This window comes from Rhinolophus sinicus, linkage group LG05, assembly GCF_036562045.2.
Source record: "Rhinolophus sinicus isolate RSC01 linkage group LG05, ASM3656204v1, whole genome shotgun sequence".
Classification (NCBI taxonomy): Eukaryota; Metazoa; Chordata; class Mammalia; order Chiroptera; family Rhinolophidae; genus Rhinolophus; species Rhinolophus sinicus.
In genome coordinates, this window is record NC_133755.1 from 87,797,797 (window position 1) to 87,811,959 (window position 14,163).

General features: G+C 47.7%; 1 protein-coding gene across 1 annotated transcript in view; it reads right to left on the minus strand.

Annotated features, from left to right (window-relative positions):
- TBC1D22B (TBC1 domain family member 22B) overlaps positions 1-14,163 on the minus strand; it is a 54,628-nt gene that overhangs the window by 21,213 nt on the left and 19,252 nt on the right. Inside the window, exons 5-6 of the mRNA XM_074333930.1 lie at positions 1,791-2,113; positions 1,257-1,332 (exon numbers count right to left, since the gene is read on the minus strand). Coding sequence (XP_074190031.1) covers positions 1,257-1,332; positions 1,791-2,113 — 399 coding nt within the window. The remainder of the gene's footprint in view (positions 1-1,256; positions 1,333-1,790; positions 2,114-14,163) is intronic.

Sequence of the window (14,163 nt, forward strand, 5' to 3'; positions counted from 1 at the left end):
GGCAGAAACCACAGCCTCTGGCCTCTAGCACTCAACTGAGGAGCAGCCCCTGTCAGCCGGCTCAGCGGCCCTGCTATGGCAGCACGTGCCCTGTACCACGACCCAGGTGAGGGATGCAAGAGACCCAGACACAGGCCCCGCCATGGGGCTAACAGCTGGGTCAGGGTGATCAGAGGAATAAAAACATCCCACGTATTATAAAGGAAACCGCTGTAAATAAGCAAATGAGCTGGGAAGGCTGAAATCCTAAGTCATAAAAGGAAGCTGAAGTGAGTGGAACATATCAGGTAAGGTTTCCATGAAATGAGATCCTGGGAAAGGAGAGAGAAATTAAAAAAAAGGCAATGCTTGCCTAAAGCAGAATATCCATGACTGGGAAAAGCAGGAAATAAGATTGACTATTTGGTATAGTAACTGGTGAAGTTCTAAAGAAGCTTTACAACTTAACTGGTGCTAGAGATTCCCTTAACAGACCTTCCTGTTAGGTTCTACATGTTCTTCATGAAACTTAACTCTGATTTCTCTTCCTGAGGCTCTGTTTCTTTATCAGTCAAGAGCAGGGCTTCCTGAGTTGCCTTTCAGTCCTAACATTCCATTATTCCAAGTCAGAGCCAAAGAATTCCTGGAAGACTCCTGCTTCTTAAAGACATTCTGCTTCAGGAAGAGCATCTCCTGGCTCATCTCCCCAGCCCAAAGAGGTCACAGGGAGCTCTGGGAAGTCCTGCTGGGGTATCAGCCAGACCTGAGGACCCTGTGTCAAGCCCAAAAGTCCTGAGTTACATCACCAGCCGAAGGACAAGGTCAGACTACAGACTTGATGCTAAAAGCAATGGAGGGCCACCGGAGGTTTCAGGCAGAAGACGGACGTGGCCAGAACAATGCTTTAGAAAGGTGCAGCTGTGTGCTAGGAGGTTTGGAAGAGGAAAGAGTATGAAGAAGGCATGGCTGGACCAGAGCAGTGGCTAGGAAAATGAATTTGGCTAGAAAGGGTGAGTTTGAGGAGAGATGCTGAAGGAGAACTGATAGAATTTGGTGACAGAAAATTAAGGAGAAAAAGGAATTTGCTATAACAGCAGCGTTTTCACCTCACCTTCCTGTCAAGATCTAGAAGGATGCTGGTGCCACCAAGAGCACAGAGTAAACTGGAAAGAGTCATGGCTAGGAAGAGGGCTGAGGAAGGGACCCACAAGCGTAACTTGCTCATGTCAGAATCATACTGTAATATTGCTAGAGAATTCCTGTTCCTCGGAACCTACCATCAATCCGACTGACAAGCTCTTCCAGTGCCTTGACCTTCTTCTGGATCCCAGGTTGTGCAAAGGTGTAGTTATCCTGCAAATGACATAGAGCCCAGGATAAGCAGGGACTCCAAACAGTTATGCTACCACCCATCGCGTTCACAGAAACGCGTTTAAAAGCACAAGCTATTTTTCCAAAGCTGGTGCCAGTATTTGGGGGAACAAAGGAATCTAGAGAACAGCAGAGCATGGGGAAAGCCTGACAGAGTCCTGCACGCTAGAGGCAAGCCACATGGCTTGGGTGCAGCATAAAGTAGGGACATGCTCTGATGACAAAGCCAGGGCAATGTGGAGACTTTCTGAGACTCCAGGGGACCCTAGAGTATTGCCTTTTGAAAGCTGTGAAGCTAATAAAAGAGGTAGAAATGGATGAACCCCAAAGAAGAGGAGCTATGCAGGCGTGGGGGGCTGTCTGATGCAGAAGAGCAATAAGGGACCCAAAGGCCTGCAGGAAGCACGGCCCGGGCGTCCCACCCGGGCAGAACCACTCGCCTGGATCCCATCCAGCAGCTTGCTCATGCACCAAAAGCTGTCGGCTTCGATGCTTCGCAGCACGTCCTGAGACAAATTGGTCACATCGAAGTTCTCCACGTCCTCTTCTGTAAAACAAAAGGTGAAGAAAGTCCAGAGGTCTTCTCTAAAAAGCGGAGAGAGACAGAGTCTAGTATCTTCACGGGGGTCCTTCCGGCCAGGGCAGAGCCAGGCTAACCTGACGCCCAGGAGCAGGGGCCTGCTCTCCATCCTCTGCCCCTCGTCAGGTGGGCAAAAATGGCCCAGGAAAGTTCTGGAGCTCGTGCAACACTGAACAGGCATTTCTCACACAAGTTCTCCTAGAGCCAACGTATCTTTCTCTTCCCCTGCATCTGTTCATTCCGTTTTAGAAAAAGATACTTCAGGCCTCGTGTTCAATGAGCTATACCCAGCCCCTTGGAGATGGGTTGGAAAATTTATTCGATTTCAGAAATTCAGTGAGCCATCTACCATATTCATTAGCCAGTCCCTGCAGTTGATTTTTAAAGATGGAATCCCCAAATTCTGACAAGGCCGACTCATGGCCTCACCACTTAGAAGTGAAGATGAGCGTGTGAAAAAGATGGCCCAAACCTGTGGTAGCGTCTAGGTTTTAATTTCATCAAGTTGGTAGTTCTAAGATGGATTCTGTAAAACGTCAATCCTACAGGATATTCAAGAAAAAAGGGGTTCCCCTGGTTGAGAAATGCTGCATTATATAGCCTTATCTTGGAGATTCACAAAGATCATAGCAAACAAAAAGATTTGAGAAGTTATAAGAAATTTTCCAAATATGCTTAACCTTGCTTATCTAGCATTTCCCAAAACTTCTTTAGCCATGGCACCTCTTTTAAAGGGGACCATGCGAGGTGTAATCAAAACATACGGTGAATATTTCAATTAAAAAAAATTATTACAGTAAAAGACACATTGCCATTAATCCCCTTCAAAACATTCCCCCTCACTTTGAACACACTTATCCAATCATTCTTGCCACTTTCTAAAGCAGTTCTGGAAGTCCTCCTTCATGAGTATCTTTGGTTGCGCTGTCATGGCTGCCTCGATGTCCTGAATTGATTCAAAATGTTTACCTTTCATGGGCATATTGACTTTGTGGAAGAGCCAGAAGTTGCATGGTGCCAGATCCAGTGAATAAGGTGGATGAGGACACACTGTAATGTTTTTATTTTATATAAGTTGCTGTACCAGAAATGATGTATGACACGGAGCCTTTCCATCATTGTGATCACAAAATATGGTGAATGCTGCTGCTGAGTGCCACCCAATGGAAAGGCAGGGATCTTCAATATGGGAATGAGCTATACCCCGCCCCCCGGAGATGGGTTGGAAAACTATTTGATTTCAGAAATTCAGTGAGCTGTCCACCATACTCATTAGCCAGCCCCTGCCATTCATTTTTAAAGATGGAATCCCCAAATTCTGACAAGGCAGACCCACTGCCTCATCACTCAGGAAAAAAACAAAAAACAAACAAACAAACAAAACTCTAAAAACTGGTGAGGACAAAGACCAACGTTGGCAAGAATACGGGGAAAGAAACAATCTCATGCTCAGTTGTTGTAGAAGTAATCCCAAGCGTCCTTATAAGAGAGAGGCAAGGAGAGATTTGACACAGAAGAAGACCATGTGATGATTACAGCAAGATGATACTTTGCTTATTCCCCAGGTGGTAGGGATACAGGATTTTTATCTTCTTTAAGCTTTACTAGACTTCAAATTTTCTACAATACGCACAATTTTATAATCAGGAAAAAAAATGCATATTATTTTAGAAAAAAAAGAGCTACAATTGACTACACCTGTCTTTTATCACCAAAAAAGAATAAAGATTTTGTAAAACAACACGATGGCTGCAGAAACTAAGACTTCAGGTAATATAAGAGGTCCATTTGAGAAATTACACTGAGAAAAGAAAAAAACCTTCCAAGAAATAACATCTTTCTTTTTTTCCTAACTGAAACACTTGTTACGTAGAGAGTTTTTGGGCAGTGACCATATACACACTATTAATTTAGTTAAATGATACTGGGCTCTAAGACCCAGCTCAGAATCCTTCTTTTTCGTATCACATTTCCAATCTCCTCGCCCGTGGCTGCTCACCGCCCCACGTGTGCCTCCCCGCCTCCAATCTGTATCCATTCCCCAGGACAGGTGGCTCCAACACCCATGACTGCAAACAATGCCTCCAGGAACTGTCCCCTTCAGAAGGCATGAGAACTACGCTGGGCACAGGTGGAGGCAGACCTACCCCACAGGGGCCACCAGACCAGACCACTCAGCAGCGCAGGAGGAAAAAGCGCTGCTTCCTTGCACTAACCATCCAAGTCGGAGCTCCCGCTTTATGAGAACAGAGTTGTAAGACACGCTGTGACGGCTCAGGACAAAAACCACCCCCCATGACTCACTCAAGAAGTTTCCCAAATGAAGACCCAGAGCTCCATAATTATGTGAAGGCTCTTTGTCACCTGGGGCTTCTACAATCCCAGAACCCTGCAGTGGAAACGTCACTGGGAAGGGAAACCACACAGAGCAGAGTAACGAGGGAGAAAGAGCCTGGATCTGTGAGCACACCGGGGAGCATGGCTGCCATGTCAGCCCTGGTGACCTGTGGCCTTTTCCAGACAGAAGAGCACAGACTCTGCAGCCAGACTGCTCAGAGCCTGGCTCCATCACTCACCAGCTACGTGGCTCTGGGCAAATGGCTTTACCTTCTGCGCCTCAATTCCTCACCTGTTAAGGTGGTGATACCCTACCAGTGTCACAGGACATTATAAGGGTTAAAGAAGTTCATATATGCAAAGTGCTAGTAACAGTGCCTGGCACAAAAGAAGCATTATGTAAATGTTACCTAGTATTATTGTTATCAAATGAGGAACAAATAAACTTCTATCTTGTTTCAGCTTCAGTTATTTTGAATCTCTGTTATTCACAGCCAAACCTAACATAATTCCAAAATGTACTTTAAAAACAAGTCCATTTTTGAGGTTTCCATTTCCACCAATTGGTCTTAAGGAGGAAGATCTAACATATCCTGTCGACTATGCCATGCGTCGTGCGGGAGACCCTGCTCGCTGCGCCATTTGTCGTGCTGGAGACCCTGCAGGGTCTCTGCTCCCGCTCCCCATACAAGAACGCAGGATATGGTGAGGCCAAAAAGGAACACCCAGGGAGCCATAGGTAGGGGAGTCATACCACTATATTCTCTCTGGCGGCACTACACTCTCACTGGAGGCTGGATTCACACTGTCCGCAAACCGCCATTCACGCTTGCCAGCCTCGCCGCCATCTTCTTGCTAGCCCCCATTCTTCTCTCTCTTCTCTGCTAGCACAGCCACAGCAGTTATATTAGTGGCCAATGGTTCACTGGTTACAGCTGACGGCCAACTAGCCACAGCTGATGGCCATGCAATCACAGTTGGCCATTTACTACCTGAGCCAACACCTTTCTATGTGAGGCCGAGAGCCTGGAAACTTCTTTCTGGGGCTCTGCCCCCACACTCCACCCCTACAGGCTCTCGCCTCACAATCTACGCGACAAGTATCTTCCGCGAGGGGACCTGTGCGAGGAGCCTGGAGGTGAATGCAATATCCTGGACACAGCCAGGCTCTCTGGGCACAGCCAGGGTTTCTCAGGGCACCACCAGTACTCCTGGGCACTGCCAGACTTCCTGGACTTCTTAGGGTACCACCTGTCTTCCCGGACACAGCCAGGGTTTCTTAGGGCACCACCAGTACTCCTGGGCACAGCCAGACTTCCTGGACTTCTTAGGGTACCACCTGTCTTCCCGGACACAGCCAGGGTTTCTCAGGGCACCACCAGTACTCCTGGGCACTACCAGACTTCCTGGACTTCTTAGGGTACCACCTGTCTTCCCGGACACAGCCAGGGTTTCTCAGGGCACCACCAGTACTCCTGGGCACAGCCAGACTTCCTGGACTTCTTAGGGTACCACTAGTTTCCCCGGGCACAGCTAGGATTTCTCAGGGCACTGCCACTTTCTCTGGGAACAGCCACACTTCCTGGACACAGCCAGGGCTTTCAGGGCACTGCCACTCTCTGTGGGCACAGCCACACTTCCTGGACACAGCCAGGGCTCTCAGGGCACTGCCACAGCCACACTTCCTGGACACAGCCAGGGCTCTCAGGGCACTGCCACTCTCTCTGGGAACAGCCCGACTTCCTGGGCACAGCCAGGGTATCTTCAGGGCTCAGCCAAACTTCCTGGACTCAGCCAGGGCTCTACTCTCTCTGGGAACAGCCCGACTTCCTGGGCACAGCCAGGGTATCTTCAGGGCTCAGCCAGACTTCCTGGACTCAGCCAGGGCTCTCAGGGCACTGCCACTCTCTCTGGGAACAGCCCGACTTCCTGGGCACTGCCACTCTCTCTGTGCCTCTCAGGGTACCCTGCTGGAACAACAGCGACTCACAATCAAGGTGCTTACATATTCTCAATGGTGGCCAGTCAAGAGACAAAAGCAAATATCCCCCAGTTCCACTAACAATAGTTCCCAAACAAACAGTCAAGCGGTCCATTAAATTAGGGATGGAAGGCAATTCCCCATAGTCCATAGTCATTCACCAGGGCTGTCCTGGGGGTGAGGGACGACCTTGACCTCACCCTCATCTCCCACGGAGGACTCAGCAAGCGTTATCTCCTGGGACTACGAGTCCTGCATCCGGGCTGCCCGAGCAGGAACCTCCCGGCCCACAGGGCTGCAACAACCTTCGCTTTCTCCGGCCTGTGCTGGTTGGGGAACCGTCCACATCTTTCCACCTCTCCACGGGGCTCCATTTCTGCAGCAGCTGCATGGCTTTTCCTGTGCTGGTGGGAGAACCGTCCACGTCCTCCCACCCCTCCACGGGGGTCCAGCTCTCCGGCAGCTGCTCCTCCTGGTCTTCCTGAGACTGAGTGTTCATACACACAAACTGCTCCACCGTCCTTTGGAGAGCTTTGGCCGGCACCATACCCTGCTCGCTGCGCCATGCGTCGTGCGGGAGACCCTGCAGGCCTCCCCGCACGACAAATGGCGCAGCGAGCAGGGTACCCTGAGAGTCTTTAGTTGGTAAGACGCCATTCTCAGTAACTGTACCAATTCCAAACCTTTAGGGGTCCAGGAAGCAAAGGGACCAACAGACACGTGCCGAGCCATCTTTGGTGGCCTGGAGCCCAGGGCTTTTATTCTGCCATCGTGCCCGCCCATTAGCCCTTTGCTTTCAGACAGGGGCACAGCTCACCAGCACGTCAGAGGTGGGAGGAGAGCTTAGTTCTAGGGTTCTGCCTGCGGGGAGGATAAAATTCACACATTTGGTCAAAAACTGTGAGCTGAATGCACCAGCAAAAAGCAGCAGAGACGGGGGTCCGAAATGCTCTCTGAAGGGCTTCCTTCAGCATAAACAGTCTGCTCAGAAGGCTCATGAGATGTCCTATTTGAGAAAACTCTACCTGTGAGTGAGCTGGAATGGGAATCCGTGCCCGCAATGCAGTCTTGAATGAGGGCAGTGTCTGCTTGTCATTACAGAGCATACGGCAGCCAGGACTCAGACTGGAGGGAATGAGATTTTAAGGGCTATTGTACGGCTATTTTATGAAGCAAAGCTTCTGAAAAGAGGAAGCCCAAAGCTCTTTATAAAAACCAAATTGCCCTCTCTGGGCTTGACGACATCATACCCATTTATTAGGGGACACCGTGTACTTGAGTGGTGACTTCTGTCAAGGGCTTATTTTTCTGAGACCTCCAAGTCTTGGCCCTAAAGCAGCCTCACATGTGCCTCAAGAAAGCCTCGACAGCCTTGGGAAAAACTGGTTTTGCTCTAACTGACAAGAGTAACTTGCCCATTCATTGCTCTAGGCATTTCGAGGAACCATCTGTGATTGCATGGCAGTGTCTCCCCTGTGATCTGCTGGGTCAGAACGATTCAGTCTGACTGGCAGCCACGGGAGTCAAGGTATCAGACTGCAGCCAGCATCTGTCTTTCCCAAGGCTCGGGCTTACCTGAGTCTTGTCTTTGTTTTTTTTTTTTTAACTAAACTCCTAAGAATACCTTACATATTTTATGATTTACAAAAGTAAACAGTTTACAAAAGTAAACTGATTGAGAAAAGGAAACCATAAATCTTTTTGGCCACACATCTGAAGAAACTCATAAAACAGAAACTTAGATATTTCATCCAAAAAACAGTTTTAAGAAAAGTGTCAGGAATGCATCTAATTACCTGTGTGTCATGATTTTTAAGGGGTTCGAGTGCTATAAAAATGTCGTTGCTGGGTATTATTCATCTGGTGTTTTCAGGCAAGTATTTGATGGCAGCAACCGAACAAGGACCCCACTGCAAACCTTATGGGGGGAAGGGGAGGGTCTCTCGGCAACCCCAGGAAAGTCAAAGCCCTGACAGACAGAGAGTGAGCACAGCTGGTCTCCCCCAGGGCGGGTATCAGAGGAAAGACCTCTTCTGAGGTTCCTACAGAGCAGAGACCACTGGGAGGCGGTTCTGTGTCATGAAGACCATGTTCCAGACTGTGGGAGAGGAGATGTGCTGTTTCACAGATGCAGACAAGCTGCTGACCATGGAGCCCTGCCTGGCACTGCGCCTGTCAATCATGGTCGTGATGCAATGGTAAATATTAACTCAGAACGATGCGTGAAATCTGGCTGTGCGCTCCTCAGTGTGGGGGAGCCTGGGTACACGTGTGTCATGATACTCCAGGTAAAATTAATTTAAAAAACCAACATACCACCGAATTTTCTCCATTGTACACAGGTTCTTGTGTTACTGTTACTGTTACTTAGCAAATGTTAGTGACCGCTGGTTAACTCAGCCTCTTGGCACTGGCTACAGGACCTCAGGTTACATAAGCCCAAACTACATGAGTATCAGGTTCTGGGGGCAAAGCAACGGCACCCACTTAACCTTGTAGGACCCGCCCACAGACCACCTGCAGGGCCAGGCAGCATGTCACCCAGATGTGTATGTGAACAGACTCTAGGAGTCCAGGGGCCCCAGTGCCAATGTCAGATGCCAGAGGCTCCCCATCTAGGGTCAAACATCTTGAATGTGGTGGCTACCTCAATTTCTCCTCTGTTAGAATTTCTCTTATTCTTGGGGTCAGATGAGAGTGAATGAATGAGCGAGTGAGCAAGCAGGGACATGCCCCTCGTGCCAGGTGCCAGGGAGAGCAGGCCAGGTCGTACAATCCCAGAGATGACAAGTCACAACTTGACCTTGGAGAATGTACCTCGTACATGACAGGAAGTCCAGCACCGGACATCCCCCCACATGCACACACCGCCCTCCCTGTATCAGCTCAAAGGAGCTCAGCTCAGCGCTCTGACTGGACCGCCTCCTGCTGGGAGGAGCCTGGAGTCTTCCTCAACTGCCTGTCAGGCAGGAGGCGGCTGCATCTGTGTAGCGGGGGCAGGAGGCATCTTGATGAAAGGATTAGAGTCTCTAGTAGGGTGAGTGCTAAAAAATTCAGCATCAGCTCCACTCCCCAATTCCCTCCAAACCAAGAGCATTAAAATGGAAAATGGAGTGTCCTTACTACATGATTCAATTTCTATAAAGTTTAGAGATAGGCAAAACTAACTGAGATGTTACAAGTCAATAGTTACCCCTGTTAGGGAAGGGGGGGAGGGGACTAGAAGGGAAAACAGGGGACTCTGTAATGTTCCATGTCTTGAGATGGGTGCTGGTTATTTAGGGGAAATTTATCTAGTTGTGCACATATATGGACTTTAAAAAATATACGAGGGGCGGCCGAATGGCTCAGTCAGTTAGAGTGCGAGCTCTCAACAACAAGGTTGCCGGTTCAATTCCTTCATGGGATGGTGGGCTTGGCCCCCTGCAACTAAAGATTGAAAACGGCAACTGGACTTGGAGCTGAGCTGCGCCCTCCACAACTAGAATGAAGGACAACGACTTGGAGCTGATGGGCCCTGGAGAAACACACTGCTCCCCAATGTTCCCCAATTAAAAAAAAAATGTACAAGTAAGTTGTACTTCAATGTAAAGTTTACATTTCAAAAGGAATGTCTTCTTAAGACAACAATGAAAACCCACCATTACTATGGAAGTTTGGCCAGTGTCACCTCTGGCCTTCAACGCCTTTTTTCTGAAAATCTGAGTGTTAACTTTCAAAAACTGAAAACTAACCGCATGGCTTGCCCGCTGCCTCCTTCAGGACTCTGCTCAAACTCCTCTTCTCAGCGTGACCCTGATTCACTGCCCAGTTTAAAACCTGCTCCTGTTCCCACTCTTGCCAACGGGGCACATCTCTGATCTTTCCTGCTTCATTGTTCTCCATAGCACTTACCATCCTCCTACAAATACCTGTTTTTCTATCTATTATCTGTTTCTGGTAATCAGAATTTAACCTGCAGGAAAGGGATTTCTTCTTACACATAATTTACAGACAGTTGACTACACATAAAAGTCATTTGGCTTTGAAACATGTGTATCTGTGTAAAAATAGCCCAGTTGAGAAAGAGAACACTTCCGTCTCCCCAGAAAGCTTCCCCAGGCCTCTTCCCAGTCGCCTCCATCAGAGCAAACAACTGTTCTGATTTCTGTTGACATCGATTATTTCTGAACTCAATTTAAATGGGATCATCCAATGTAGACTTTTTTGACATTTGGCTCCTTTTGTTCAACAGAATGGTTTTTAAAGTGGTTTCTCCCATGTTGTTGCCAAATCAGTAGTTTGCCGTTTCTTATGGCTGAGACTAGTCCAGTGTATGAACATCCACTTTCCTATTAGCAGATATTTGGGTTGTTTACAATTTTTGTCTATAGGAATAAAGTTGCTATGGAAATCCTGATACATCTTTGGAGGCCTATTACCTTTCATTTTCCTTGAATAAATAACTAGAAGGAAAAGACAGAGATTTTTGTCACTTTGTTTACGGTGGTGCCCTCAATGCCCAGAGCAGTGCCCAGCACAGCGTCGGGCTCAGTAAATACTCGCTGATGAGCAGGTGGCGTTCCATCTCCTTCCCTTCGGAGAGAGAACTTTGGCCAACTCAGCTCAGTATCAGACACTGTAATTCACTGCCCTCCAGTGGCCACACCCAGCAAAGCCGAATTCCTACATATCTTGCCAAGATCTCATGAACTGCTTGTTCTCTCATTCATCTAGACGTGTGGAATGTGTATTCTGGTCACCAAAAATGAAGGCGCTGGGAATATAAAGGTGTTTAAAATAGTCTCTGGCCTCAGAGAATCACACAGTCTGGTGGCAGAGGGCGGAAGGAAACACAAGTGCTACAGAAGAAATGCACAGGGTCAGGGTAAGAGTACGACAGGGGTGGGGGGCAGGGAGGAAGCCCCGGCTTAGGGGAGACTTAAAGGACGCACAAGGATCAGCCTGGGGATAAAGGGATGGAGCAGGACGAGGCTGTCGATGAAAAACGTCCATTCTGGATCCCTGAGTGCAAGGGGTGAGGCAGGGCGGAGATCACACAACAAGCCAGAGAACCCGGACATTTGAACCTGTGGGTGATGAGATGCTACTGAAGGGTGTAAGCAGAGGAGCAGAGGGCAAGTGTGTATAAATGGTGTGAAGATAGGTTAGAAGGGGACAGAACCAGAGATGGGAACAGACACCTGGCCATTTCAGCAACCCAGGCCTGACCTAGGACAGTCGTAGGATGAATGGAGAGGGAAGCAATTTCAAGGAATGTTTAGGACATAAAATCATCAGAGCTTTGTACCTGATTGGGTATGGAAGCGTGAGACAAAGGACTCATTCTTGGCATTTCCGACTTAGGTGACAGGAAATGCTGCTGAGAGAAAAGGGTGGCTGTGCGTGGGGAGGAGTTAGTCAAACACTGTGTCTCAGGAGCCTGAGGGTGGCAAGGATGCCAGCTGTCCACACATAACTGTGCCCCTTCCTCCCTGCTGGTAGGACCCTGAGGGTACTGACCACTTGGGATACAGACTATGTTTTCCAGCCTCACTTACAGATAGTTATGACCGTAAGACTGAGTTCAGACAGAGATTCAAACCCAAGCATCATGCCCTTCAGAAGTGTCCTTAAACGGAAGGAGTATGCCTTTCTCCCTTTCCTCCTTCATACTGGCTGGAATACAGATGTGATGGCAGAGCACACAGCTATTGTGGACCATGAGAGGGAAACCACGCCCTGAGAATGGCAGAGGAACAGGAGGAAGGAGTCTGGGCCCCTGACATACCGGAGCAGCACACAGCCCTGCACTCATTACCTCTTGACTTTTCATGTGAGAGAAATAAGCTTTTCTCTCTTGCTTAAGATACTTCAGGTATTTGGGGTTCCCTGTCACATACAGCCAATCCTGACTGTCCATGAAAAGTGGAAATGTCACACAGGGAACTGGATACATGGGTCAGAGGAAGGGGAAAGCCTTTGTGCTTTGTGTGCCAATGTGCTTCTAATAGAAGCTGAAATGAAAACCCTATTGAACTGCTTCATGTGGACGAGAAGAGGGAGAGTTGTTTGATACTCAGTGTTTCATTTGTACTGAAATCACGAGGCACCACTCTTCTTTTGAGAATAGGACATGTCACGAGCCTCACTCTTCTACATGATTTCCTCCCATGTGTCACTTAAATAGATCAATAATATCATCTATGCCCAAAAGGTTTTGTAGATTAGAGACTAGAGGTATTCTGCAGTCCCAGGGATCGCAGCCCAGAGACCGTATCTCCCCAGGGGTGACCCTCTAGCACTGTCACCCCTGGACCCAGACAGCGGGCTTACCCATAGCGACCCACCTCTCTGTGAACAGCTGGCTGCAGTAGAAGCCGTGTGGGGGCTGGACTAGCCATAGAAAACTTCTCTGCCAACTCAGAGGGCACTCACTGGATCTCCCTGTTTTCAACTATTTTATAAAAAACATAACACAAAGCATAAAGCAAGCTCAGGTAGGAAGTTATAAAAATGACAGAGGACAGAGGAGGGAGGACGTGGGAGAGAGGCCGGTGGCCTAGTGACATGAGGATCCCACAGCTTTGCGAGGGCAGGTCCTCCACGTTATAGCTCAGTGCGATGGGGCAGAGTGGGGAGGCTGCCTGCTGAGACTGCCCAGGATGCCGAGGGCAACGCCTGGCCTGTTCCATGGGCAAGGATACCTGGGGCCTCCTGTACGAGGGAGTGTCACAGCAGAAAGGTCACAGCAAAACACCTTTTCCAGCAGCTGCCCTGTGAGGATGTGATGCCATGAGAGAAGCAGGAGAAAGAAGCGTTGTTACTCAGACAAGAGACTTATTCTTGAAGGTCACAAACAATGTTGTATCTATGTTCAAGAAAGACCTTGGGGCTGGGGAGAAGTCTGTATGACTTTTTTCTTTGAAACTTAATTTATGACCATCAACGGAGGAGCAGATAAAGTGTGGTATATCCATTCAATGAAATATTTGACCTTAAAAAGGAATGAAGTACTGACACTTGCTACAACACGGATGAAACTTACAAATATGTTAAGCGAATTGTATTTAAATAATGGCTCCCAAACTTTTTGGTCATCTGACTTTGGGCAAGGTATTTAATGTCTTGAATCCTTAGTTTGTTTTTGTTTACCTATGAAATGGGGATAATGATAGTACCTACTTCACAGGATTATTGTGAGGATTAAATAAAATAATGATTAACAAGGCTTTCGCACACACATGGTAAGCATTCTTTTGTGAATAAATAAATGGTAGCTATTATTATTTTGGTGTTAACCATCCATAAAGCCTGATAACCATCGCAGAGGCTCAGAAGTGTTTTCCATGTACTAACTGTACACGGACATTCTTAGGTGAGACATCTGGAGGTGGCTAAACCAGCCTTACTGAGACTTGTAATTGTCCATTCCTGATGTTTTAGCCACACCTTGTGTGCTCTGGAAGACTCTGCATCTTTAAGAGGTGGCTCATTATTCAACAGAGTATCCAACTCGGATGCAAAGAATCAGAGAGCTGAAGGGGTAAATTAACAGATAAATCATTAATGTTGTTCTAAATGCCAAGGTCATTTGGGATTTATCTGTCTTTACCTTAAAAAGTAGAGTAAAAACCATGTACTCTGTGTGGAGGATGATACCAAAAGCTGAACTTCTATGTGCTAGATTCCTAAATCTCAAACCTGTCTTCTAAAGACTAAGTCAGAGCTTACCCTCAGATTCTCCTGTTGGAAGTGTTGCGTAATGATTATGTTTAGAAGAGATAATAAAAGTGATAATAAAAGTGAACTAAACATAAAAAAATTATGTTAAGTGAAAGAAGCCAGACACAAAAGGCGACATATAACATGATTCCATTTTTATGAAATATCCAGAAAAGGCAAATCCAAAGAGACATAAAGTGGATTAGCAATT